The sequence below is a fragment of the Thermochaetoides thermophila genome (assembly GCF_000221225.1).
Source record: "Thermochaetoides thermophila DSM 1495 unplaced genomic scaffold scf7180000011818, whole genome shotgun sequence".
In the NCBI taxonomy this organism is placed as follows: Eukaryota; Fungi; Ascomycota; class Sordariomycetes; order Sordariales; family Chaetomiaceae; genus Thermochaetoides; species Thermochaetoides thermophila.
In genome coordinates, this window is record NW_006383034.1 from 622,549 (window position 1) to 645,130 (window position 22,582).

Genomic DNA, 22,582 nt, shown 5'->3' on the forward strand with positions numbered 1-22,582 from the left:
GTTCGTCGAGAGAGAGAGAGGGGGGGTTTTCGGATCGGCTGAAGTGAGACCTGCTTGGTGAGCGCGGAGAGTTCACGCGACGTCGAGAAGAGGTCCTATCTGGACGGATCCGACGGGCTTTTTCGTCAACTCCATGCATGCCACGCAGCTGCAGCTCAGCCCTCTCTCGATCAGTATGCGCATCGGATCTCGGCAAGCAAGTATCGGACTGATCAGATCGTCATCAAGCATGTCTCTCGGATTGCCACGTTCAGCTGATGTTTGGCTAATCCTCAGCTTCAAGACGAGTCCAACCTGGTTGTAACACCAGCTAGGGAAGCCTCCTGTCATTACTCGTTAGCCCATCCTTCGGCTCATCGACTCTCGACCATCAAGAACCTCAGCTGACTTGAACTCCCTCACATGCTCACAGCTCTACGACACTGACGATTCAACATCAGTCATCTTGTCTCAACAAACATTGCATCGGAACGGACGGCAAAAAAAGGGGTCTGAGATACATCAATGAGTGTAACAAGTGTGTTTTTGCGTTTTTTTTTTCTTTTTTTTTTTTTGTAGTTTGGCCAGGCTGCCGACTGGGACTTTGAATTTTGGACACCCCAGCAAAGCTGAAGCTCACGTGTGTGCGTGTGTTTGCATGTTTCATCATTTTTGGATACTTTTAGGTTCTTTTTTTTTTTTTTCTCCAGGGTTTCTCTTTGGGGGATGTCGTCGATAATTCTTTTTCCCTTTTCAACTTTTGATAAACCCGGTTCATGATCGGATGAAACAAAACCGATCAAGGTTATCATGTAATAGAGGGAGAAAATTCTCTCTCATTAGACTCAAAAGTGGACGTACTGGAGTAAGTGTAGTAATGACCAACCAAAGTTGTGTAGAGCCGGGCGCAGAAGTATGGCGGATGGTGAAGATGGTGCAGAAGAAAGATCGAGGCTCACGAATCCGAAGGGTCGATAGCGTAAAGTCCGCTCGGTGGGCCCATGCCCCGCATAAACACCCAGTCCACTTTCCAAAAGAGGCAGGCGGTGGGCGCTGGACTTTGGGCTTGGAGATGCCCCAGCCTGTCAACACCACGAACCCTTAACGTCAACTCCAGGACGACCGACTTGCTGACTACGGGCTTGATCCTGCCAACTGACCATGGTTGCATCACGTAACCCCCAAACAGCTCGCTTCTGCTGGCAGTACCTTCAGCTAGAGCAATCCTTGGACTTCCCCGACGGCGAGCTCCTCCGCGATGAGGCCGTCCAGGAGACCATCTACCAGCAGCTCTTTGCGCCCAACGCACCGACACCCCTTCCTCCGGCGCGGTACCGGCTGCGCGTCCTGAAGGAGCTCACTTCCCGGATAGAATCTGCGATCGAGGATTGGGAAACGCATGTAAGAACCAGCCCGGCCCGGTATCTGTGCTCTGGGCTGGTGTTGACAGTGAGAGTCGCGCGTAGGGTATTTCGGATAACCTGATGGACGCCATGGCCGAGCTCGTTGCGCAGCCGCTGCCGAGTGAGGCAGAGGCTGCCCAGGAGAGGTGCTACGTTACATACTATCTGTCGTTGCTGGAAGGAGGACTGGAGAAGCCGCACATCACGCTGCTGGAGTCAAGATCGCTCATTTCTGCGTCTGGGACGACCGGCCTTAGGACCTGGGAGGCGGCGCTGCATCTTGGACAATTCCTCTCCGTTAACTCGGGACTCGTCAAGGACAAACGTGTGCTTGAGCTGGGCACTGGCACTGGATACTTGGCTGTTCTCTGTGCTAAGTATCTCGGGACCAGTCATGTCATTGCCTCTGACGGTTCAGAGGAGGTCGTTGAGAAGCTCTCAGACAACCTCTTCGTCAACGGACTTCAAGACTCGGACAAAGTGCAGCCAATGGAGCTTAAATGGGGCCATGCTCTGCTGGGGACCGAGGAAGAACACTGGAACGGAGGACGCAAGATAGATGTTGTCCTCGGCGCAGACATCACCTATGATGTGAGCGTCATTCCGGCGCTGATAGCGACGCTAGAGGAGCTGGTAGACTTGTATCCCGGCATCTCCATCATCATTGCTGCGACCGAGAGGAACAGGGAGACGTATGAGACCTTCCTGGCTGCGTGCGGGCGACGGGGTTTCTCAGTAACTCCGGAATCATTCCCCGTGCCGTCCAGAGCTGAGCAGAAAGGGCCGTTTTACAAGGACGGGACGCCTATCCATATCTGTCAATTGAGGAGATGATGTGTGGTTCGTGCAGTGCTACGAATATGCAAAGGCCAAGTACGCGACGCGTGTTGCTCCACTCGATTGGCCTTCACGCGCCTAGACTCCACATAGGTATTCCGAGCGCTGTGCGCGGGTTAGGGTAGCCCCACAGTTAGGGCTCGACCTGATTACCTAACCAGTCACGGGACAATTTTGCAGGCCCACTCGGCCCGCGCGCAGCAAAAATCCCCAGGCAAAGGAAAATCCCACTTCGAAACCACCCGGTATCGAGATCGTGGAAGTCTCGCAACATCGACGACCCCCAACCGCGAAGATGGCCGACACCGACTCCCCGGTAACGTTGCGCACGCGCAAGTTCATCCGCAACCCTCTGCTTTCCCGCAAGCAGATGGTCGTGTGAGTGTCCCCCGGTTTGCGTTCTTCGCCGACTTGTCGCCATGCCGACCGACATGTTGAAGCCGACGATGGTCGAATCTGGCTGAGGAGACCTCCATCTAACGCAGCTAACACGGCTGACGCAGTGACATCCTCCACCCTGGCCGCCCCAACATCTCCAAGGATGAGCTCCGCGAGAAGCTGGCCACCATGTACAAGGCCCAGAAGGACCAGGTCAGCGTGTTCGGCCTGCGCACGCAGTACGGTGGCGGCAAGACCACCGGCTTTGCCCTCATCTACGACTCGCCCGAGGCCTTGAAGAAGTTTGAGCCGCGCTACCGGCTGGTGCGCGCTGGCCTGGCCGCCAAGGTTGAGAAGGCGAGCAGACAGCAGCGTACGTTCACTCTTAAGACTCGGCTTTTTTTTCTGGGCTTGGATAGGCTGACATGTTTTCTGCCTACAGGCAAGCAGCGCAAGAACCGCCTCAAGACCCTGCGCGGCACGGCGAAGGTCAAGGGCGCCAAGGCCAAGAAGGAGAAATGAGCGGCGGGCGCGTCTTCCCCTCCTGTTTTGGCGTCGTCTGCAACACCGGGTACTTGGGCGGGATGGTGGTTCAACGGCTGTGGCTTTGTGCATTACCCTGGACTCTTCTGCTGGTTGCGTTTGGCACTGCGTTTCGCCATACTTGTCTGCAACTCGCAAAAAGTTATTTCTCTCATCATGAACGGAGGAGGCGCGATGGTCGGGGCTTCGATGGTCATGGCAATGGCAAAACCATAGCATTCAATACACGGCGTCGGTTACCAGGTCCGGTTCACATACGTCGGTGCGGTTTTGCCAGGGTTATCGGTTATCAGACTGCGAGACACTGAGGGCGCGTACTCCGAAGGCCCCACAGCCGAATTGGCCTCGCCGCTTAATACACGTCATTGCAGGCTGCTTGTTGAAGCGTAGCTTCAGTTGATATCTTGGGGGGTGTGTGTATGTGTGTGTGTGTGTGTGTGCGTGCGTAAGGCGTCGTGATCGTGCGGTCGTCGATCTCTTCATGGACAATGACCAGATGATAGCAAGAGTCAATCCATGCTGAAGGTTGGTGGATGGAAGTGTCTTCAGTGTACCAGCTGCAGTAACCCACACATCGAATTGTATGTTGTTGGCTGTCGTGGCTGTTCATCGACTTGACAGAAGGGGGACCACGCCGCAGAAGCTGGTTGCTAAGCAGTATAGCTCATCCTCGATGTCAGTCAGTCAATACCTACATCTCATCCCTGTCTACCTCGACATCCTCAGCATAGCTGTTAATCGGAGAACCCTGGGATTGGACTCTCCCACCCTCGGAAGTAAGACAGGCTGGCTCCCAAGTCACTGGGGTACCTGTCCTAAAACGGTTCTCTTTACACTTATTCTGCTTCTGTTCCTGAAACTATCGGTAGGAACTTACTTCGTACTAGACGTTTACTGGATGCGTGGCTTAGGTTGTTTATAAGCAATCATCTGGATTCTTTCTTGCTCTCCCACTCCACCGACCTAGCGCTATTTTTATTGTGAGCACATTGTCCTCGGGTTGGAGTCTTTCAGGACTTTCTGTTGGGAGGAACGAAGTCCGCTAGATTCTGTTTCAAGCCATTGATGCTGGTTATGTCCAGTCATGGGAGTTAATGGCTTGAAGTGGACCGTTAGGGCTAGCTCGACATGCCACCGTCAATTTAGTTATCATCGGCCATGCGTAACTATTCCCCGTAATTCTCGATTTTACCAAGGGGTTCTTACCTATGATTTCCGGTGTGCTACTCGGGGAGATGAAGTCAAGACAAGGGAGAAAAAAGTGGGATGATGATGATGATGATGATGATGATGATGATGATGTCTGGAGGTTGTCCCACGACTTTGGCGCTTAATGAAAGTTCAAGTTGTGTTTTATGCGTAGGTACATGTGACCCACGGTTGGAACACACCACATATGTAGCTGTTGCCCCCAGATCTCACTACCATAGAGCCATCGACACGCAGGGGAAAGATAGCTACGTACTGTACTGCTCGAGCGTTGATAAGAGCAACCTAGATGTAGGTAGTTAAGCAATGGAGAATCTGTTATGTCCTGATTTCGCGCCCGCACTCGTAGAAAAAAAAGAGTTATCTGTTATAGTTATGAGGGCCACGGATGGGCCGATACAGTTCCTCTGCTGATCTGGGACCTGAGCCTGAGTGGCACTACAGCATTTGGTGGCAGGGAAGACTGCCATTCCAAAGAGTAGGAGGTTCAGAGGTTGTTACCTAGCAAGTTGAGTGGTTTGACTTCGGTCTGGCCCGATCAATGAGATTGCTATGATGATTATGACAATGGCACATCGGAAGGACATGAGGAAGTCTTTCTCATCCCAGGATGTTGCTACATTGTATCCCTGCTGGTTTGGCCATCTCAATATCCGGACATGTCTCACAGATTACGAAGGACTCAACAGTTTACATGAACCCCACATTATGATCCATAAGCGCCAGCAAGCCAGTGGCCTCCTGGCAAATAAGTAGGCTAAGCTAAATATTATACACCAGAAGACGAGTAATCCGACATGATATAGGGTACTCGCCCAGCTAAGCTGGACAGTTGGTAGCAGCTAATCCTTCAACTCAGCAACCCTCCAGCAGAGCAGAGTGAGTAGAGCCATCCGCCAGTGGTTATCGACCTGACCGGAAAGTAATCTCACATGCACTCGACCGAAGTGTTGAATGGATAAAACAGAGACAGACAGGCCTCCCGAATCCTGACCGAGTGAGTGGAATAGGTAGGTATCCTGCCTTCATGAATTAATCTAATAGGCATCTATCGCTGTGACCATCACCATGACCATCGTTGTTTCATTTACCCTATCCACACCTTTCCCCTCCCTCCTCTCCCCCTCCCCTCCCCCCCCCCCCCAAGCCGGCCAAACGCCATAAGACCATATACCATGTATGCATACACAAAGCCAACAAACAAACATTTTACCCTCGTTTTCTGTATGACCGATTTCCTTCACAGTACGCTCATGCTCTTCTTCTCTGCTCAAATCACCCCAGAGGAGGTAGTGTTCAACCTCAAAAATTCCTCACTCTGCCCCCTTGAGCCCCTCGTCATGGACCTGGTCCGTCGCCGTTGAGGAGTCTGGGAGGTCTCAGACTGAGAGTCCTACTTCCCAACCTTTTTACTTCCCTTATACGACGCGGTCCCCGCCTTTCTGGCAGAAGCAGAAGTACCCCCAACGGGCTGGGAGGAGGACGACGATAACACCGCGGCATTCCTCTTAGCAGGCGCCGATGCAGACGGAAAATTCGACGAAGGCGGCACCGCCCTCCCTGTCCCCTTCTTACTAGTAGCAGGTTTACTTACCCACCCCGACCCCACAATGTCCCGTCCCGGCTCCCACGTATCATCGATATCCTCTTCCGCATAATGCTCCTCAAGCGGTTCAAACTCTGGTTCGGGGGAGGAAGAGATAAGGGAAATGACCTGCGAGCCTTCGGGAATGACGAACTGCGAGGCGGGGATGGGCTGGGAGTGGGGCTGTGTGGATGTGCCGCGGGATATCTGGCTCCCGACTGCAGAGGAATTCTTCGCGGTAGAGGTAAAAGATATCGAAGCGGAGCGGGCGTTGCCCACGGGCTTGGTAGGCGACGGCAGGCGCGTCGAAGGCTGGGACTTCTTCGTGGCAGGGCGCTCGATGGACTTGGTGAGTTTCTTTACCAGATGGGACTGCTTGCCGCGGGCTTTGAACTCGTCATTGTCGTTGTCAGAGATAGGATCGGAGATGAAAGAGCTGGACTCAAGTTGGCGCATTGCTTTTTCATAGGAGTCGCCGTCGTCGTTGTCCGAGTCAAGTTTCTTGTCCTTCTTGGAAGACTTTGTCTTGACGCCTTCTCTCTTGATCGGAAGCATGGGCAGGTTTGAGTCGGAGTAAGAGCCGTCAGGAAGGGGGCTGCAGGGCGAAGGGCTCAGATCGTGATCGATATCGTCAACACCGCTGAGCCGAAGAGCGGTCTTAACCTTGCGCTCCTTCTTTGGGCTGAGCAGCTCTTCATCGTCACTAATCAGCTTGCTGCCCTTGCCCTTAGACTTGCACCCCTGCTTCAGACACAGGGGAGACTCATCCGTAGCCGTCTTAGCAGCATCAGCTGTCCTATTCATCTCCTTCGTCGGCATGGGCACATCTGCATTCAATTCGGCTTCTTTTTTACTAGCCTTCTTGGGTGTCGGCAGAGTCACCACAACCGTTTCCTCTCCAAGCTCGCCTCCGAGCTCAATACTAAAATCCGGATCAACGACCTGCCTCGTAGAGCGGACATTAACCGGATCCGACGGCGGGACCTCCAGTTTCGGATAGCTCATATGCCCACTCTCCTTGTCCTGGTGCTCTTGCTCAGTAACGGCATCCGAGAATGCCTTAAACGACTCTAGAATAACCGGCTGTGAGTCCACATCATTCAGATTCGAACTCTGCCAAATATTCACCTGCGACGCCGCCTTGCGGGGGCTCTTCAGCGGACTGTTCTCCCTGAGAATAGGATTGAGCTCTTTTCGAGGGCCGAGTCCTTTCCGGGGACTCGACGCCCCGGAATTAGCCGCGCCAGCAGACACAGGTGCGCTGCTATCGGCCTGCCGCGAGGGACTGCTCAAGTCCAGTGTGACAGTCGTGCTCTTTGTCAGAAGGGACGGGTCCAGATCCTTGCGGAAGCCGGCTTCGCTGATGAGTTGGCTGATATCGCGGTGGCGATCTTCGGAGATCTCTACTACCGCGGAGGCAGGCTGAGCGGGGAGGGTGTCGTCCTGGGGTTTGGAATCAGGTGAGTTGGCGGAGGAGGCCTCTTTGGAGGCTCCTTCGGTCGCGGTGGAGGGGACGGCTTTGGGGGTATCAGCTTTCTCAAAGTCGAGCTTCTGATCCCAGGGCTTTTGAGCCTGCTCGGCCTCGTTTTCGTTGGTCATTTCAGCCTGTGTCTTGTCAGTCTCGCCTTTCTTAACTTCTTCAGTCTCGGCGTTCTCAGCATCGACCTTCTGCTTGTCCTCAGATTTGCCCTGAGGTTGCCCCTTCGCCCCTTTTAACACTCTAGCATCCATCATATCAACCACATTCACCATCCTAAACCCCCTCTCCATCTCTTCTTCGTCTTCCTCATCCATCTCGGGCGCCTCAAACCTCCCCCACACGCGATTCCCCTCCAGATCATACTCCCTCTTATTCATATCCACCCACCGATCCCTCTTGGCGAGCCGCACTTTCAGCAACCCATCGCCCTGGACCTCAACAATCTTGCCCGTGCGCCTGCAGATTTGAGGTTGCCAACTCGTCGCCTTGGAGAGGATGAGCTGATTCCAGGTGAGGATCATGCCAGGGATGGCAGTGTCGGGGTTGAAGGGTGGGAGGACGGAGGGGTCGGCAGGGGGGAAGGGGAGGTCTTCTTCCTCGGATTCATCCTGGGAAGTGGCCTTCGGGAGATAGTCGTAATTGCGCTCCTGCTCAGGCTCATCGTAATTCAGCTCCTCTTGAGGCTCATCATCATAATTCAGCTCGTCCTCCCCAGCCGCGAGCTCATCAGGATGGCGGTGCTTCCCGCCCCTCTTCTCCTCAAAGTCCTCAACCTCCTCCTCTTGAGTATATCTCCTCCGCTTAACACCCGCATAACTCTCTTCATCTTCATAACCCCCTTGCTGCTTGCGCTTCCCCCGCCCGTTCTGGCCGTACTTATCCTTGCTAACCCAGAACTGCTGCTGCGGGTCCCAGCGCTGCTTGAACGGGAAGGGAGGCTCGCTAAGCTCGACGCCTTCCTGCACGCACTCGACGGCGCGGTAGATGATTTTGGAGCGCCAGGCGTCGGGGTCGTCGGCCTTCTGCTCCGTCTGGGCAGCTTCCTTAGACGGCTTGGTATCAGACTTGGTAAGAGGCCGGGGGGGAGAGCTGGCCGCCTGGGAATTGCCATCCTGCTTGGTAGCTTGCTCATCACTCTGCTCGCGAGCGCCAAGCTGTCCTTCTGAAGAAAGCAAGCTCTTCAACAACTCCCTCTTCCTCTCCTCAATGCTCCCGTACTCCTCAACCTCCATGTTGTCGCCCTCTCCGCTCACGGAGAGACCCTCGAAAGCCCGTCTGGTAGCCTCCTCCTTCTTAGCACGCAGAAGCGTCCTCCGCCGGGCATTCCTCTTCCTGGTCGCTGCCTTGCCATGCCCGGGGGGTACGGGCATTTGTTGGCCTTGCGGAACCTGATTTGTATCTCGCGAGAAGGGCGCCGAAGCGGGCAGATCCTGAGATTTGGACTGAGTACTAGCGCGAGCTTCCTCTGGCGACTTGGATACCCTAGCCTTCGTAGGAGAAGACGTGGCCTTGGAATGGCTCTTCTTGGACTCCTTCTCGCTGGCGCTGCTGCTGTCCGAGCTGGAAGAGGAATCCGATTCAGACTCTGACTCTGACGAACCGGATGAGGACGAAGATGAAGAGCTGGACGACGAATCGGAATCGGAGTCACTCTCGCTGCTAGATGACACTGAGCTGCCGCTATCCGCGGCGCTGACACTCTCTGAGGAGCTTGACCGGACGCTTTTGTCACTGTCACTATCACTCTCGCTGGAGCTAGAGCTATCGCTCTTTGAGCTGCCGGAGAGGTTAAGGCTGCTGCTCTTTGAAGGACCTGACAGGCTAGGTTTGGCGCTGGCAGAAGAGCTGCTGCTGCTGCTACTACTGCTGCTGCTGCTGGAGGCAGACCTAGACCGGACGCGGTGCGAGCTGCGATCGCTAGACTCGGAGTTATCACTCTTGCTAGACTTGCTACTCTTGCTGGACTTATCGCTGGAGCTACTGCTCTCGCTGTCCGAGCTGTCGCTGTGGTTGTCCCCATCGCTGCTGAGATCGCTATCGCTTGACTCGTTGGAGCTGGAGCTACTGCTCTCACTCTCACTCTCACTCTCATTCTCACTCTCACTCTGGCTCTTACTCGAAACAGACTCCTTGTCAGACTCCTCAGTCCCAGGACCCTCAACAAACCTCTTAGACGACTGCTCCTCCGGCCCACTATCCTCACTGTCTCTGTGGCTCTCACTCGTGCCGTCATCACTCTTCTCGCTGGCAGCAGACTCGTCGGAGAGATCCTCATCAAACCGCATATGCACCGGCATCTTAACCTCTTTCCCCTCCTTCCTCATCTGCTCAACCATCTGTGCGGCCGCCGTCCCCTCCAGGACCGACCCGCTTGGAAAGCCATGCTTGTCAAAGTGCTTAATGAAGGAGGAAACAGACTCAACATCACTCTCTTCGTTCTCTGGGGCAGCATCTTCAGCCTCCTTCTGTGCCTTCTTTCCCTTCTTCTTCTTTATCTTACGCAGTATCTTCTTCTTCCGCTGCTGTTGCTGGTGTTCATCCCCCTCACTCTCCTCCCGTTGGGCATCCTCTTCTTCCTTCGAATGAATCTTCTTCACGTTTCCCACTCTCCCCTTCAAACTAACATGCCGTGTGCTCCACCCCTTTATCTCATCCAACATGAGCAGTCCCCGCCGCGATATCTTGGGCTTGTATTTCTCTTGCAGCCGGTCGTATGTCTCCCTCAGATCCCCGTCGCTGTCTCGAAGCGCTTTTTTACACGTCTCGAAGGTAGCACCAGGGAAGGTCTTACGCAACAGGTGGATTATGTTGGAGAGGGAGTAGTTCAGGTCGGATTCGGTGGGGGATTCGTGGGGCTCGTCTTTGTCCAGGTCTTCGTCCTGGTCCTCGTGCTGTGAGGAGGAATGAAAGCGGGAGTGCGAGGAAGAGCGAGAAGGCAAGCGAGGTGAGGGTTCGCCCTGGTCAGCGCGCAGGCCGCGCAGCTCGTCTTCGAGCTCAGACTGGATCGAGGCATCGTCCCGCCCGGAGTGGTAGCAGCCCTCGCTCTCACTATAATGCGAGTCATTGTCTTCATCCGAGTAATGCTCCTCGTGTTCCGAGCTACCATCATATTCCCGATCCTGCTCGTCCTCCTCTTCTGGGGTTGGCGAGCGAACACGGACCCTCTTCTTGCGATGTCCCTCGCCACGCTCGGTGAGCAACAGCCTCGGCTGCCCCTGCTCATCTTGCTCTTGTCCCTCGTCTTGGTAGCCATTATCGTAGTCATAATCGTCATACTGATCATCTTGATCCTCCTCCGGATCATACGAAATCCTGCGCCGCTTCAGCGGGGGGATCTCAACGGGGGGTCTATCACGCGAGGTCTTCAAACGCGGACGACCGAAGGCGACGCCGTCGTACAGCCGTCGGCCTTGCGCAGATATCTGGTGGCGGCCCGCCAGTCGGCGCTTGCGGTAGTCGTTCGTATCGAGGGGACGGATGCTACAGTCAATTCGATTAGTTTCTGATTTAGTCAACCGACTTTCTCGAATAGCGAACATAATGAAGGAAAAAAAAAAGGAGGAGAAGGGGGGGAGGGGGAGGAGAGAGAGATGAGATTTTGGAGAGTAACGTACAAAACCTCTTCATCTTCCTTCAGCACCTCTCCCACGCTCTGAAAATGCAGTAGCTCAAAGCCATTCTCCAGCTCAACAGCATAATCCTCTAATCCCCAACTACTCTCATAGCTCTCGAGGGGGATGACGTCGTTGACCTGCTCTAGGAGGTTTGCGATCGTGGGATCGTTGTCCAGGCGTACGGGGAAGACGATGCGCACATCGGGAAGGGCATGACGGCGAACGACGAGGCGCAGGCGGAGGGTGTTGGGGGTCATCCTTCCTCTGGGCTCGTCGGCCTCAAAGAATTGAGGGAAAAGGTGGGTCGGTCGATGAAAAAGGTGCTTAATGGAAGGTATAGAATTGGATAGTCGTAGTGTTTGTGGTAGGTAATGCAGGTAGTTAGGCCGATGGAAATCTTGTGTGCGATAGGATGGAAGATGTTTGAGAAAAAAAATCGATTTTGTGCCAAAAGGCAGAAAGAATCGCGGCCGCCCTCAAAGAAAGAAATGAGAGAATGAAGCCCTGCGATGCCCGCACGTCGCGCCTCGTCAACTGACGCGCTGTGAGCTTTTTGGGGACCACTGATGCTGTTCCGCGTTGAGGTTATCGATAAGATGTGGGGTTGTCCCACTTGGATGAAGACGGGTGACACGACCCCAAGGTCTGCGAATGCAGGGTGACGAAAGCCGCGGCAGGGTCGAGGTTTGTTTCGTGTTGTCGGAAGGGCAATGGACGAGAGGTTGTGATACAGAGCTGGGATGGTCTGTCTTGAGTATCTACAATGGTACGTGTCATTGAAAATAAAACTTGAGGATTGAATATATTTGTCAAGTCAAGCAAAAAGCCCTGACCTCGACTAATGGATTACTGTATTTTGTTCCTCCAAGCAATCGTCACTCATCATCAACCATGGCCAACACCATCACCACCGTGCTAAAACAAAGACTAGGACTGCTTCTAAATTCAATGCAAATAATACAGTGGCATACAAAAGCCCCTTTTTGAAATGCCGGGATTATCAAGTGAGATCTATCAACACGTGTAGCCTCAGGTATCGTTATCGCTGTATCTAATCTTTATATCCAGTATGTAAAGGTGACTTGGAGAATGAATGACATGCGAAAACACAACGCCGGTTAAAACGCCATGTTTTAACGCGGCAAGCTGCCCAGGTCTAACATGTGGCCCATCTTCTCGATCTGTTTTTTTTTTTTTCTGTCAGCGCGCCAACCCATCAAACAACGTAAAAAAAAAAAAAAAGGTAAAAGGTACTTACCTTAGTCTTCAAATACCCCTCCACCTCCGGTGCCCTAAACCCTCCCTTCCCTTTCCAACTCAACGGAATCATGGGCACCCTCTCCCTGACCACAATCTCCCGATTTGGCCCCTCCACAGCGCGAATCTTATCTGGGTTATTCGTCAACAACCGGATCTCCTTCTGCCCCAGGTCCAGCAACATGGCAGTCGCCAGCCCATAGCTCCTCGCGTCGGCGGGGTGTCTGAGCAAGAGGTTCGCCTCGACAGTGTCATTGCCCAAATCCTGCAAATTATACGCCTTGAGCTTCTCGCCCAGCCCAATCCCGCGGCCTTCTTGCCGCAGGTAGATGATGATCCCACCGGCTTTGTTGTCTGGGTGAGACATGAGACGCGCGGCCTCGTCGAGCTGCTCGCCGCAGTCGCAGCGTGCAGACCAGACGGTTTCGCCGGTGTAGCACTCAGAATGTATCCTCACCAGCGGGGGTCCGTACTCCTCTTTCGGTCCATCCTCCTTTTGTGTGCTCTCCTCCCCGGGACCCAATCCGCTCGTCGTCCGACCCGGATACAACCGTCCCGTATACGCACCCCGAATCAGCCGATCCATCTCTGTCTCGCCCGGCCGTGGTGCATCCAAACTCTTACTGCGAATATTATGCCCGAAGACGATGGCGAGATGCTCCTTGTTATCCACATTATTCGTATAAAGATGAAGGAACATTTCTGCGCCTGTGGTGGTTGGGATGCGTGCGCGGACGACGCATTCGACTTCCGGCAGGGGGTCGAGCAGGCGGGGGTGTGACGAGCCGCAGCCGCCGGTGTTGTCAGGGAGAGAACTGTCGACGGGGACGCCTCTGGGGACTGAGATTGGGAGGGGGGTCGATGTACCCGGTGTTGAAGGGGGTGTGAATTGAGGGGAGATGAGGGAGGGAGGGGGTTGTGTCAGTTGCTCTGCTGAACTCGACGCTGATGATGCTGATGCCGATGCTGATGCTGATGACGATGATGATGATGATGATGATGATGATGATGATGATGAGCCATCCTGCGTGTTGTCGCCGTTGGCTGGGGCCAAGGTCCCGTTCGTGCTGGCGGTCAGCACAGAGAAATCGGCGTCCTTCACATCTCCCTGCTCCTCAACAGCCGTGCGACGAGGAGAATAAAACGATGGTAGGGTCGTCGACCCCGAAGCCTGGATCGGCTCCGAGTCGGTGGTAGAGGCCGGCATGGCGTTGGGGCTGCTGCTGCGGCGGCGGCGTGGCTGGCTGCGCGGGTACGGTGCAGGGATGGCTGTGACACCGACACGTGCTGCAATGCGGCGCAGGGAGCGATCGATCGATCGGGTTGGATAACGGCAGCGATCGGAACGTTAATCGCAAGGTCGCAATGATTAGTTGATTGATTGGTTGATTGTAGAGAGCGCGGTCAAAGACAAGACAATTGACTCAAGATGGCGACAGCGAAACCAGTGAGCGAGCGAAACGGGGGATGAAATGGAGATGGAGATGGAGATGGAGATGGAGGGGTCGGCTTAGGTCGGTGTTTCTGGAACTTGACTGCCGAGAGTGACTGGAAGAAACAGTGAGACTGCAGACTCGAGATCTAACCTAATGAAGGCAACTTATTCTCGTCAGCAGCAGCGCTCTCATGAAGTGTCAATCGGCCGTCCCGAAGCATGTACGTAAGCAAACAACCTTTTCACCTCTTTAGTCAGGTCCCTCTCCAGCTCTCCTTCTGATTGTGTCAACGTTTTGGTGGCACACTTCTGTAAGCAATCACCAATTGGACAACCCGAGACTCAAAACATCCCGTGCTCACTGCCGCGGTCTCGTCTCAGTCGCACAGCGCTCTCGAAGCCCACCTCTCCTGGGGCGCCCCACCGTCCCCGCCTTCGCCCCCCCTCCCCCCCTCCTCTTCCTCGCGGTTGGGGCGCCGCGGCCGAGGCAGAGACTCGTGCTTCTCCACATCTCGAGAAGGCTCCACGGAGTGTAGTGTCTGACAAATCAGAATGAGAAATCAGCTAGGTGGGACCACACGTGCAGATAGATTACACCGATACGGAGTGAAACAGGTAAGTTACGTAGACCGGGGGAAGCAAGACCACGAATGTTCAGGCGCCCTAACCCCTAACCCTGACCCGAACCCCACCTTTGATTCGGATGCCAACCATCATGCGGACCCTAATTTGCCCCAGCGGTATCGGCTCTAACCCTATCAGTGTGGAATTGGTGATGACGAGTGTTTTAAGTTGTTGAAGCTCGCCGAGTTGCGACGGTGGTGGCTGTTATGATTTTATGATTCATGACGACTTTTTTTACTCCATATTACGCACAGCGAAGGGATTGAAAAGTGAGATGGGGTGGTCCGTGCTTTTGCCTTCGATTGGGCTTCCATCAATTCCATGCGTGCCGAGGAAGGTTCTGTGGGTGCGTTCTGGTGTGTAATGGTACAATAATTTACGATTAGCAGTATTCGCATTCGAGAAGGTTTTACGGTAAGTCACAGAGGCAATCACCCCTCGATTTTGTGTTGAGCTTTGCTCTGTATATTATGTCTCTTGCTAAGAGCGTTCAAAAACGTAGTCACAGGGACAATATCATTGAGAGAGCTTCTGAAGTCAAGTCAGAGAAAAGTTAGGCCTGGAGTCAAGCTCAGGCCCTGACAATTGTCGGCGACATAGGCCGTATGAGTTACCACCGCCGCCGCCCCCTTCTGCGTAACTTACACCTAGCAATCGCGTAAAAAACGGGCTCCTCCCCCTTTACAAAGAAAAATCGAACTCCATAAGCCCATCGCCAACCTTATCGTCAATATAGACGTTGAGCACTCACTACACTACATCCCGCATCAAATCCCTAAAATCGATGCAGGAATCCAAATATAGGCTCTCAGCTGCCTCCCTCATTCTTCTAGAAATATGCGCAGAATATATGCATTGACCAGGAAACACGCAATTTATCCAACCCGCCCGCTAGCCTAGCGACCTTCATGCATTTGAATGGCCGCGCCCCTGTCCGGTGTCAAACCCTTCCCCCCTCCCGAAGGGGCCCAATCGAGGCTGAGGCGATCGGATGTTCACGAAATTCGGTATGTACTTGTAGACTGTGCTACCTTGGCTAACAGCATCGAGGGAATGGATCAAGAACACTGCAACGTCGTCGAGTTCTCAACGTTGGAACTGCAACGCTCTCAAATATCCCCCACTCGATGATGCAATCTCGATGCTTTACATAGAGCAGGGTGCCTACCTTGGGTATTCACCCGTCCCGGCCTGACCCATCTTCCATGGAACAAAGCATGGAACTACCTTTCATCAGTTCCCCAGCCCAGCGCCACACTCTATCCCCATCACCATCCTAGATGACCCTAACATCAAACGTGTTCGGGAATGGTCCCTCGCTCCCGCAAGCTCCGGCCCGGCAGGACTGTCCTTACAAGTAGAATGTGGAGACCCCACGCGGATCTTCGGCTCACACATCCGGAGCCGCACGTGTGACGCGACCGAAAATCTTGGCCAGTCCTGTTTGGGCAGAGGCTCCGTGCAACGTCGGCGGTGTTGCTATGGTTCCGTTGACTATCGTGGAGGTGACAGTTGGCGGGCATGTTGGGCCAATTTCCCATCGAGGCGGCCAGAGAGCGGTTCCTCCATCTTCCCCACGTTGGGATTTGGATGTGATGGGTCCGCGATGATATGCCGGGCCGGATGATGGAAAGGCAAAAAGGGTACATATATGGATCGGGAACGGAGGGTTCCGTCCGTGATGAGAGTTGTGACGGGATGAGAGTTGGATATAAAAAGAGTTGAAGGAATCCCTTGATGTCGATTCTCTCAGCAGGCTCGCCTCTGGATACCTCACCTCTGGCATCCATCGTCTCTACGACATTCCCTCTTCACTCTTTCATTCTCAGTCCAACTCCAAGCCCCAAGCAGCCAACAACAACAACATGCGTCCCTCAACGCTCCTCCTAACCGCCCTCTCCACGGGCTCCCTCGTCGCGGCCGCGCCATCCTTCACGCCCAAGCCTAGCACCACCAAGTCCACGAACCCCTTCGAAGGCAAGACGCAGTTTGTCAACCCAAAATGGGCCGCCAAGCTCGATCAGACCTTCTGGAACCTCCTCAAGAAAGGAGACATTCTCAACGCCCTGAAGGTCCCCAAGATCCAGGCCACCATGTCCACCTTCGTCTGGGTGTCGCGCCGCTCTGAGCTGGTCAACATCGACGACGCCATCGCCGCGGCCCGCAAGGCCCAGAAGCTGACGGGCAAGAAGCAGATTGTGGGCCTGGTGCTGTATAACCTTCCCGACCGGGACTGCAGCGCGGGGGAGAGCGCGGGCGAGCTCTCGAGCGCACAGAATGGGCTGGAGATCTACAAGGAGGAGTTTGTCAAGCCGTTTGCTGAAAAGGTGGCCGCCGCGAAGGACTTGACTTTTGCCGTCGTGCTGGAACCGGATTCGCTGGCTAACCTGGTCACCAATATGGGCATCGAGTTCTGCGCCAACGCAGCCGACGTGTACCGTGAGGGCATCGCGCACGCCATCAACGCCCTGCAGTACGACCACGTGCATCTGTACATTGACGCTGCGCACGGCGGTTGGCTTGGCTGGGATCCTAACCTTCCCTTGGCGGCGAAGGAGTTTGCCAAGGTTGTTAAGCTGGCCGGGGAAAAGGGCGGGAATAAGATTCGGGGTTTCGTCACGAATGTGTCGAACTACAACCCGTTCCATGCGAAGGTCAGGGAGAACTATACCGAGTGGAGCAACTCGTGGGATGAGAGTCACTACGTGAGCTCGCTGGCGCCGTTTTTGGAGGAGGAGGGCTTGCCAAGCCGGTTTATTGTCGATCAGGGCAGAGTTCACCTCCCCGGGGCTCGTAAGGAATGGTGAGTTTCCCTAATTTTCTTTCCCTCCCCCCTTCCCTTTTAAACTCGCAAAGAAAAAGAGGCTAATGATGATGACAACAGGGGCGAGTGGTGCAACGTTGAGCCCGCAGGCTTCGGCATGGCGCCTACGACTAAGACCAACAACACGCATGTTGATGCGATTGTCTGGGTCAAGCCGGGCGGCGAGAGCGACGGGCAGTGCGGCATGGCTGGGGCGCCTCGCGCAGGCGAGTGGTTTGACGAGTATGCGCAGATGCTGGTCAAGAACGCCGATCCGTCGGTGTTCAAGCTGTTTTGAGTGGAGGAGATGAAGGATGGGAATGAGTAAATGAGTAGCGAGGGGGTTTTGTGTATAGATTCGCTTCGTTGTACATATATATTGGGGTATATATACATTGTGCTTGGCTAAGGTCGACATGTCAGTGGTAACATTTTGCAGCATATAGAACGCTGACCTCTGGTTCCTGACTTTCCCTTACAGAAGTCGTCCCTAATGTGTCAACAGAACGGCATACAGAACGATAGAAACTTGTAAACATGTCAACAGTAAACAACACACACACACACACACACACATTTCATTCCCTTACTCTGCTCTATATGCATCTCATTATCATAGTCATAACAATCTATATAGATGCAAGTCGTGATCATCATCATATCGGATCATGTCATCAAGGGCCATAAACAAGACTGACAAAAAGACAAGAGCTAAGCAAACACACTCGAAGATTCAACAACAAAAATGCCGCCAATGTGCTGCTCACTTGACTTTCCTCCTCTTCAACAAAGAAACATGCATGATCACAACAAACACCTACCTCTTCCCCGCCCCCCCCCCCTCTCCCCTCCCTCGAACCCACCCAACCACCTTTCTCCTTATCCTTCATCATCCTCACCAACCTTCCCAATCATACCCATACCCGCCACCACCAGTGGCATACCCTCCATACGCCCACCTCTGTCTCCCCGTACTCCCCGTCCCATAATTATAGTACTCAGACCACCTCCTACTCCCCGGCACCCGCCCCTCCATCACATCATAATACCCATACCCCCTCACCTCCCCTTCCACACTCTCCTCCTCCTCCTCGGGCGTCATCGTCACCTCCTGCCGCGGAGCATCCAACTCCCCTTCCCTGGCTCTCTCCCCGGCGGGCCGACTGCGCGATCGTGCACGGGACTTAGACCGCTCCCGCAGGAGACGAGTTTCCCTTTCTCTAGCAGGGGCCCGGCCGCGGGTGAGGTACTCACGGTCGCGGTCGTACGCGTTGCGCGAGCCGTCTAGACTATACCCTTCCGTGTCATACTCCTCCGTCGAATGCTGGATCGGGATCGGTCTGTCCCTAGTCAGAGGTCTGTCCCGTGGTGAGAGGGGCTCACGATCACGGTCGCGATCACCGCGGGGTGCGCGGCCCGAAGTCGGCGATGGGATTGACCCAGGGTCAGGGGGTTGGGCGGTTCGGCCTGAGCGCGGGGTGAATGAGACGTGGCGAAGACTGCCGCTGGGGTAGGCGTAGCCATAGGCGTATCCCATTCCCGGACCTGGGGGAGGAGGAGCGTAAGGGCCGGAGCCAGGGCCGGTAGTGACGGCGCGGCGGATGTCTTTCTCCCTGTCGCGATCGCGATCGACCGGGGGACCCCTCGACCGCGAACGGAGACGCTCTCGAGCTGCCTTGTCGTCGCGCTCGAGGTCGCGGTAGGAGCGGGATCGGCGAAGGGGGGCTTCGCGGTCACGATCGCGTTCGCGTTCGCGAGGGCTGAAGGCATAATACTCGCATTCAGAGCACAGTCCGTCTACAAGCTCAGAGAGGATGCCGCAGCCGTCGCATTGATCGTAGAGAGGGTCGCGGTCGCGGTCGTGCGGGATTCCTGTAGCCGTGGCAGGGCGGGGAACATCACGGTCTCTTTCACGGAGATCCCTACCCCTATCCCTATCCCTCTCCCTCTCCCTCTCCCGGTCTCTCTCGCGCGCTTCCGGCCTAACCCTCGACCGTGACCTCTCCCTTTCCCTCTCCAACTCCCTCGTCCTCTCTCTCGACCTCTCCCTTTCCCTCGACTCCCCCCTCACCCCTGGCCGCGAAACACTTCTCGCCCGAAGCCTCTCCCTCGACCACTCCTTATCAAGCGCCCTCTCCTCGCTAGCTTCACGATCGCGATACCTAGCTGCCTGTCTCTTCCTTGCCTTCTCCCTCTCCATCGCCTCCCTGACCCCCTTTGGCGGCGGCAGATAGTCGGATTCATCACTCCCCGCACCCTCACTCTCACTTTCTGACCCGGAAGACGACTCCGGCGTGATATTCCCGCCGCCGCGTTCACGCTCCTTAGCGACGGCTCCAGCAGCCCGCGCCTTGAGCCTCTCCCTCTCCCTTTCCCGTGCCTTAGCAGACGTCCTCTCCCTCGATCGGGGCTTTGCTCTGTCTCTGTCTCTGTCCCTTTCCCTTTCCCGATCCTTCTCTCTAGCCCTCGCGCGCGCAACCCTCACCCCGCCCGGCGGACCAGGTGAGTCGGTCTCGCTACCTTCCCCGTCTGGATCGCTCTCAAAATCCATGGTCACGCGTGCCGTGCTGCTCGGCGAGACATCCCTCTCTGCTGCGCTTGCTCGTCCGTCGCCGCGGGAGGGCAGTGCCATGATGGTGTGCACTGCTCTTCCCGAATGTATATGCGAAACAGAATGCGCGCGTCTTCTCCCTGCCGCAGCACCCGCCATGACGGCGCGACTCCTACTACGCCTATCCCGATCGGACTCGTCCCTGTCCCGTTCGCGGGACCTGTCCCTATACAACGGGACCTCCCTCCTCCCCACCACAAGCCCTAGCTCCTGGCCTGGCGGCGGTGGAATCCCCGCTCCGCGATGGATATGCACCGGCCCGTAGTTGAAATAAACATTCACTGCCCTATCCTGACCCACATCGTCAAGTAGATCAGCGACAATATGTGGCTCGGTTGTGGCTGCAGACGTGACATTCCAGAGGGCGCCGTTGACTCCAGCGCCACGATGCCGTTCGAGAGCGTTGGTTGGCGACACGGGAATAGTAGCGCTGCTGTTGTGGGTGCCTGCGACTGAGGCCCGGCGGGAGACGGGGCCCGGCAGGGGCGCAGGCGGGCGGTAGTAGGCGATGGCGTGGTCGTAGGCTGGGTCAAAGTCGCGGTCGCGGTCTCTCTCTCTCTCTCGGTCTCGTGTGCTCTCTCTGTCTCTGTCCCTGTCTCTTTCCCTTTCGCGCTCCCTCAGCTCGCGATCCCGCTCCCTCTCCCTCATTTCACGATCCTTCTCCCTCTCCCTCTCCCTCCCATACCGATCATCCCGATAATACCCCGCAAAGCCGGAGTATCCATACCCATTCGCCCCCGTCGGCGGCGGAGCCGGAGCAGTCCCATACCCCCTCTCTCTCACCCTCAACAAGTCCTCCGGCTCCCGGATATACGGCATCCCGGTATTGGCCACATTCCCGGACATCCCCATCCCGCCCGCCGCAGCAGCAGAGGGATTAGCAGCCTGAGCAGCCGACATAGACTGTGCGCGGTGGCGATGCGAGCGATGCGAGTGGCTTGTGGAGGGGCGGCCTATGGGGGGAGGAGGAGGAGGCGGGGGAGGGGCTTGCTGCCCGATGGGCATGGCGCCGGGCATGCCCATCCCTGGGGGTGGGGGAGGGCCGTAGGGCCAATCTGCGTAGGTTGGGGGCATTATATTTTTTTTTTTTTCCCTTTATGAAGATAATGCTCACGATTGTGAGCTGAATGGTTAACAAGTATGGCGTATTATTGGGGAAAGTTGGGCTGGGGAAGAGGAAGAGAGGGGGAGGAGTGGAAAAGATGGGACCGGGGCAGGGGGTTATGTTTTTTAAAGCAAAGCTGGCGCTAGCCTAGCCAGAGCCCAATGCAAGCGCAAGTGACCGGTGACGAGTGACGTGTCGAGATGGTCCAATCGATTATCACTTCAATCGACCAGTGTTCGCTTTCTGCCTGCCTGCCCGCCTGCTGCAGTCTTGTTTTCGTTCAATTCCTGAGGCCCAACTGACCGCTTTGCTGCTTGCTGCCTTTCAGAGCCTAGCGAAGTCCAGCCTCGCTTACACCATCCCAGTAGGTACGTAGCCCATCATCAAGCACGAAAGCATGAGAGCATAAACTCGCGTGAGAGCGCGAGCGGGGGGTATCTCGAGTCGATTCCCGGCTAACCTAACGGACCTAACGGCCTGGCTGCAGCCCAATTGTTGTAAACACACAACGTTTATTATTATTTACCGCAGCGAAGATAACCTGACTTCATTGGCCCTTGAAAACCCACTCTCGACTACCCACTCTCGACTACTGATCAGGTACAGTAATCCAATCCGGTCGTGTCAATCAATCATTCAATCGCAGGTGCAGGATGCACGACGCGTCCGTTGGCCGTCCCCGCTCTCGGGCACTCTCCAGCTGCATTGGTCAGTCGCTGATGTAGAGGCTTGCTGCTCAGCAAGGCTAGACCCAGAGCCGTTAGCGGCAGTAAGTAGTGCTTCTTGATTGAACGAGTGGACCATTGAAAGAGAGGAAGAATTTGCCCGATCTTGCGCGGTGCAACGTCTTGGCGTCGGCGACTGGTTGACCTTGACTTGAATATGAGGGGTATAAGGCTCTGTGGCGAGGGCAAAGCAAATAAACAAACAAACAAACAAGAAAATTACAACTGCTTGGAGTGGTCAGAATGAAGATACGAGGCTTCGAGCCATTACCGTCATTGATGTCGTCGGAAAGGGGCGTTGCCTGGGGGATGGGAGGAAAGTAAATATTGCGCTCATGGTCAGGGGTAGGGTTGGAGTAGGCAACAACCGAAGATAGGGAGGTAACAATGTTGATGGCCGATCTGGTCTGCAACTCTCGGTCGGGTCACTCTGGTTTCTTGTCGTGACGCCATTTATGAAGTACGCAGCTTGCACGCAAGCCTCTGCTGCGGTTCAGAAACCATGCGTGATCGGGTATCTTCACCACGCAGCATGAAATTCAACAGCATAATAGAAAGACATATAACGCTTGAATACTTCGGTTGCTGGTCTTAAACTTCGCGACTTTCTGGTTCTCTCCCCTGACATGCAGGTGATGAAGGTACAAAACAAACATATCTCCGTCGATCTCCTATACAGTACGACTGTATGTACAGTCTCTAGTGGTGCAATGCAATAAATGAGTGGATTTAAACACCTTCAAAAGGATGCCGAGACAGCGACTGGAGCGAGCTGACTAGGCTGGCCTCGTTTTGACCATAACAAGGACAGGTGTTGGAAAGATAAAATCGTACGTCAGAAGCGCTAACCGGGCTCTTTTGATCCATTTCTCCAGTCTCTGCCTCGACAATTGACACTCGATCAACTGGAAGCCTTACACGCTCCTTGTCTCCCAAAGTTGCTTCCAAATCTCGAACAATAACCCGAAACGACACACCTCAGACCCCAAAGTCT

The 22,582-nt window shown here is 54.9% G+C and overlaps 5 protein-coding genes across 5 annotated transcripts; 2 read left to right on the forward strand and 3 right to left on the reverse strand.

Moving 5' to 3' along the window:
* Positions 1-1,140: 1,140 nt before the first annotated feature.
* Positions 1,141-3,119, forward strand: CTHT_0041970 (40S ribosomal eS24 domain-containing protein; the record flags this gene model as incomplete). The annotated part of the gene is made up of 5 exons (XM_006694537.1): positions 1,141-1,380; positions 1,446-2,074; positions 2,400-2,597; positions 2,723-2,970; positions 3,040-3,119. The coding sequence occupies 5 exons, from the start codon at positions 1,141-1,143 to the stop codon at positions 3,117-3,119; spliced, it is 1,395 nt and encodes a 464-aa protein (XP_006694600.1).
* Positions 3,120-5,742: 2,623 nt separating this feature from the next.
* CTHT_0041980 (uncharacterized protein) lies at positions 5,743-11,285 on the reverse strand (the record flags this gene model as incomplete). Its single annotated transcript, XM_006694538.1, has 2 exons — positions 5,743-10,894; positions 11,029-11,285. The coding sequence occupies 2 exons, from the start codon at positions 11,283-11,285 to the stop codon at positions 5,743-5,745; spliced, it is 5,409 nt and encodes a 1,802-aa protein (XP_006694601.1).
* Positions 11,286-12,161: 876 nt separating this feature from the next.
* On the reverse strand, positions 12,162-13,492 carry CTHT_0041990 (GTP cyclohydrolase-2-like protein; the record flags this gene model as incomplete). The annotated part of the gene is made up of 2 exons (XM_006694539.1): positions 12,162-12,209; positions 12,287-13,492. 2 exons carry the CDS (start codon positions 13,490-13,492, stop codon positions 12,162-12,164), a joined length of 1,254 nt encoding a protein of 417 aa, XP_006694602.1.
* A 2,717-nt stretch (positions 13,493-16,209) lies between these two features.
* CTHT_0042000 (uncharacterized protein) lies at positions 16,210-17,445 on the forward strand (the record flags this gene model as incomplete). Its single annotated transcript, XM_006694540.1, has 2 exons — positions 16,210-17,147; positions 17,229-17,445. The coding sequence occupies 2 exons, from the start codon at positions 16,210-16,212 to the stop codon at positions 17,443-17,445; spliced, it is 1,155 nt and encodes a 384-aa protein (XP_006694603.1).
* A 597-nt stretch (positions 17,446-18,042) lies between these two features.
* Positions 18,043-20,832, reverse strand: CTHT_0042010 (uncharacterized protein; the record flags this gene model as incomplete). Its single annotated transcript, XM_006694541.1, has 1 exon — positions 18,043-20,832. The coding sequence occupies one exon, from the start codon at positions 20,830-20,832 to the stop codon at positions 18,043-18,045; it is 2,790 nt and encodes a 929-aa protein (XP_006694604.1).
* Positions 20,833-22,582: the final 1,750 nt, after the last annotated feature.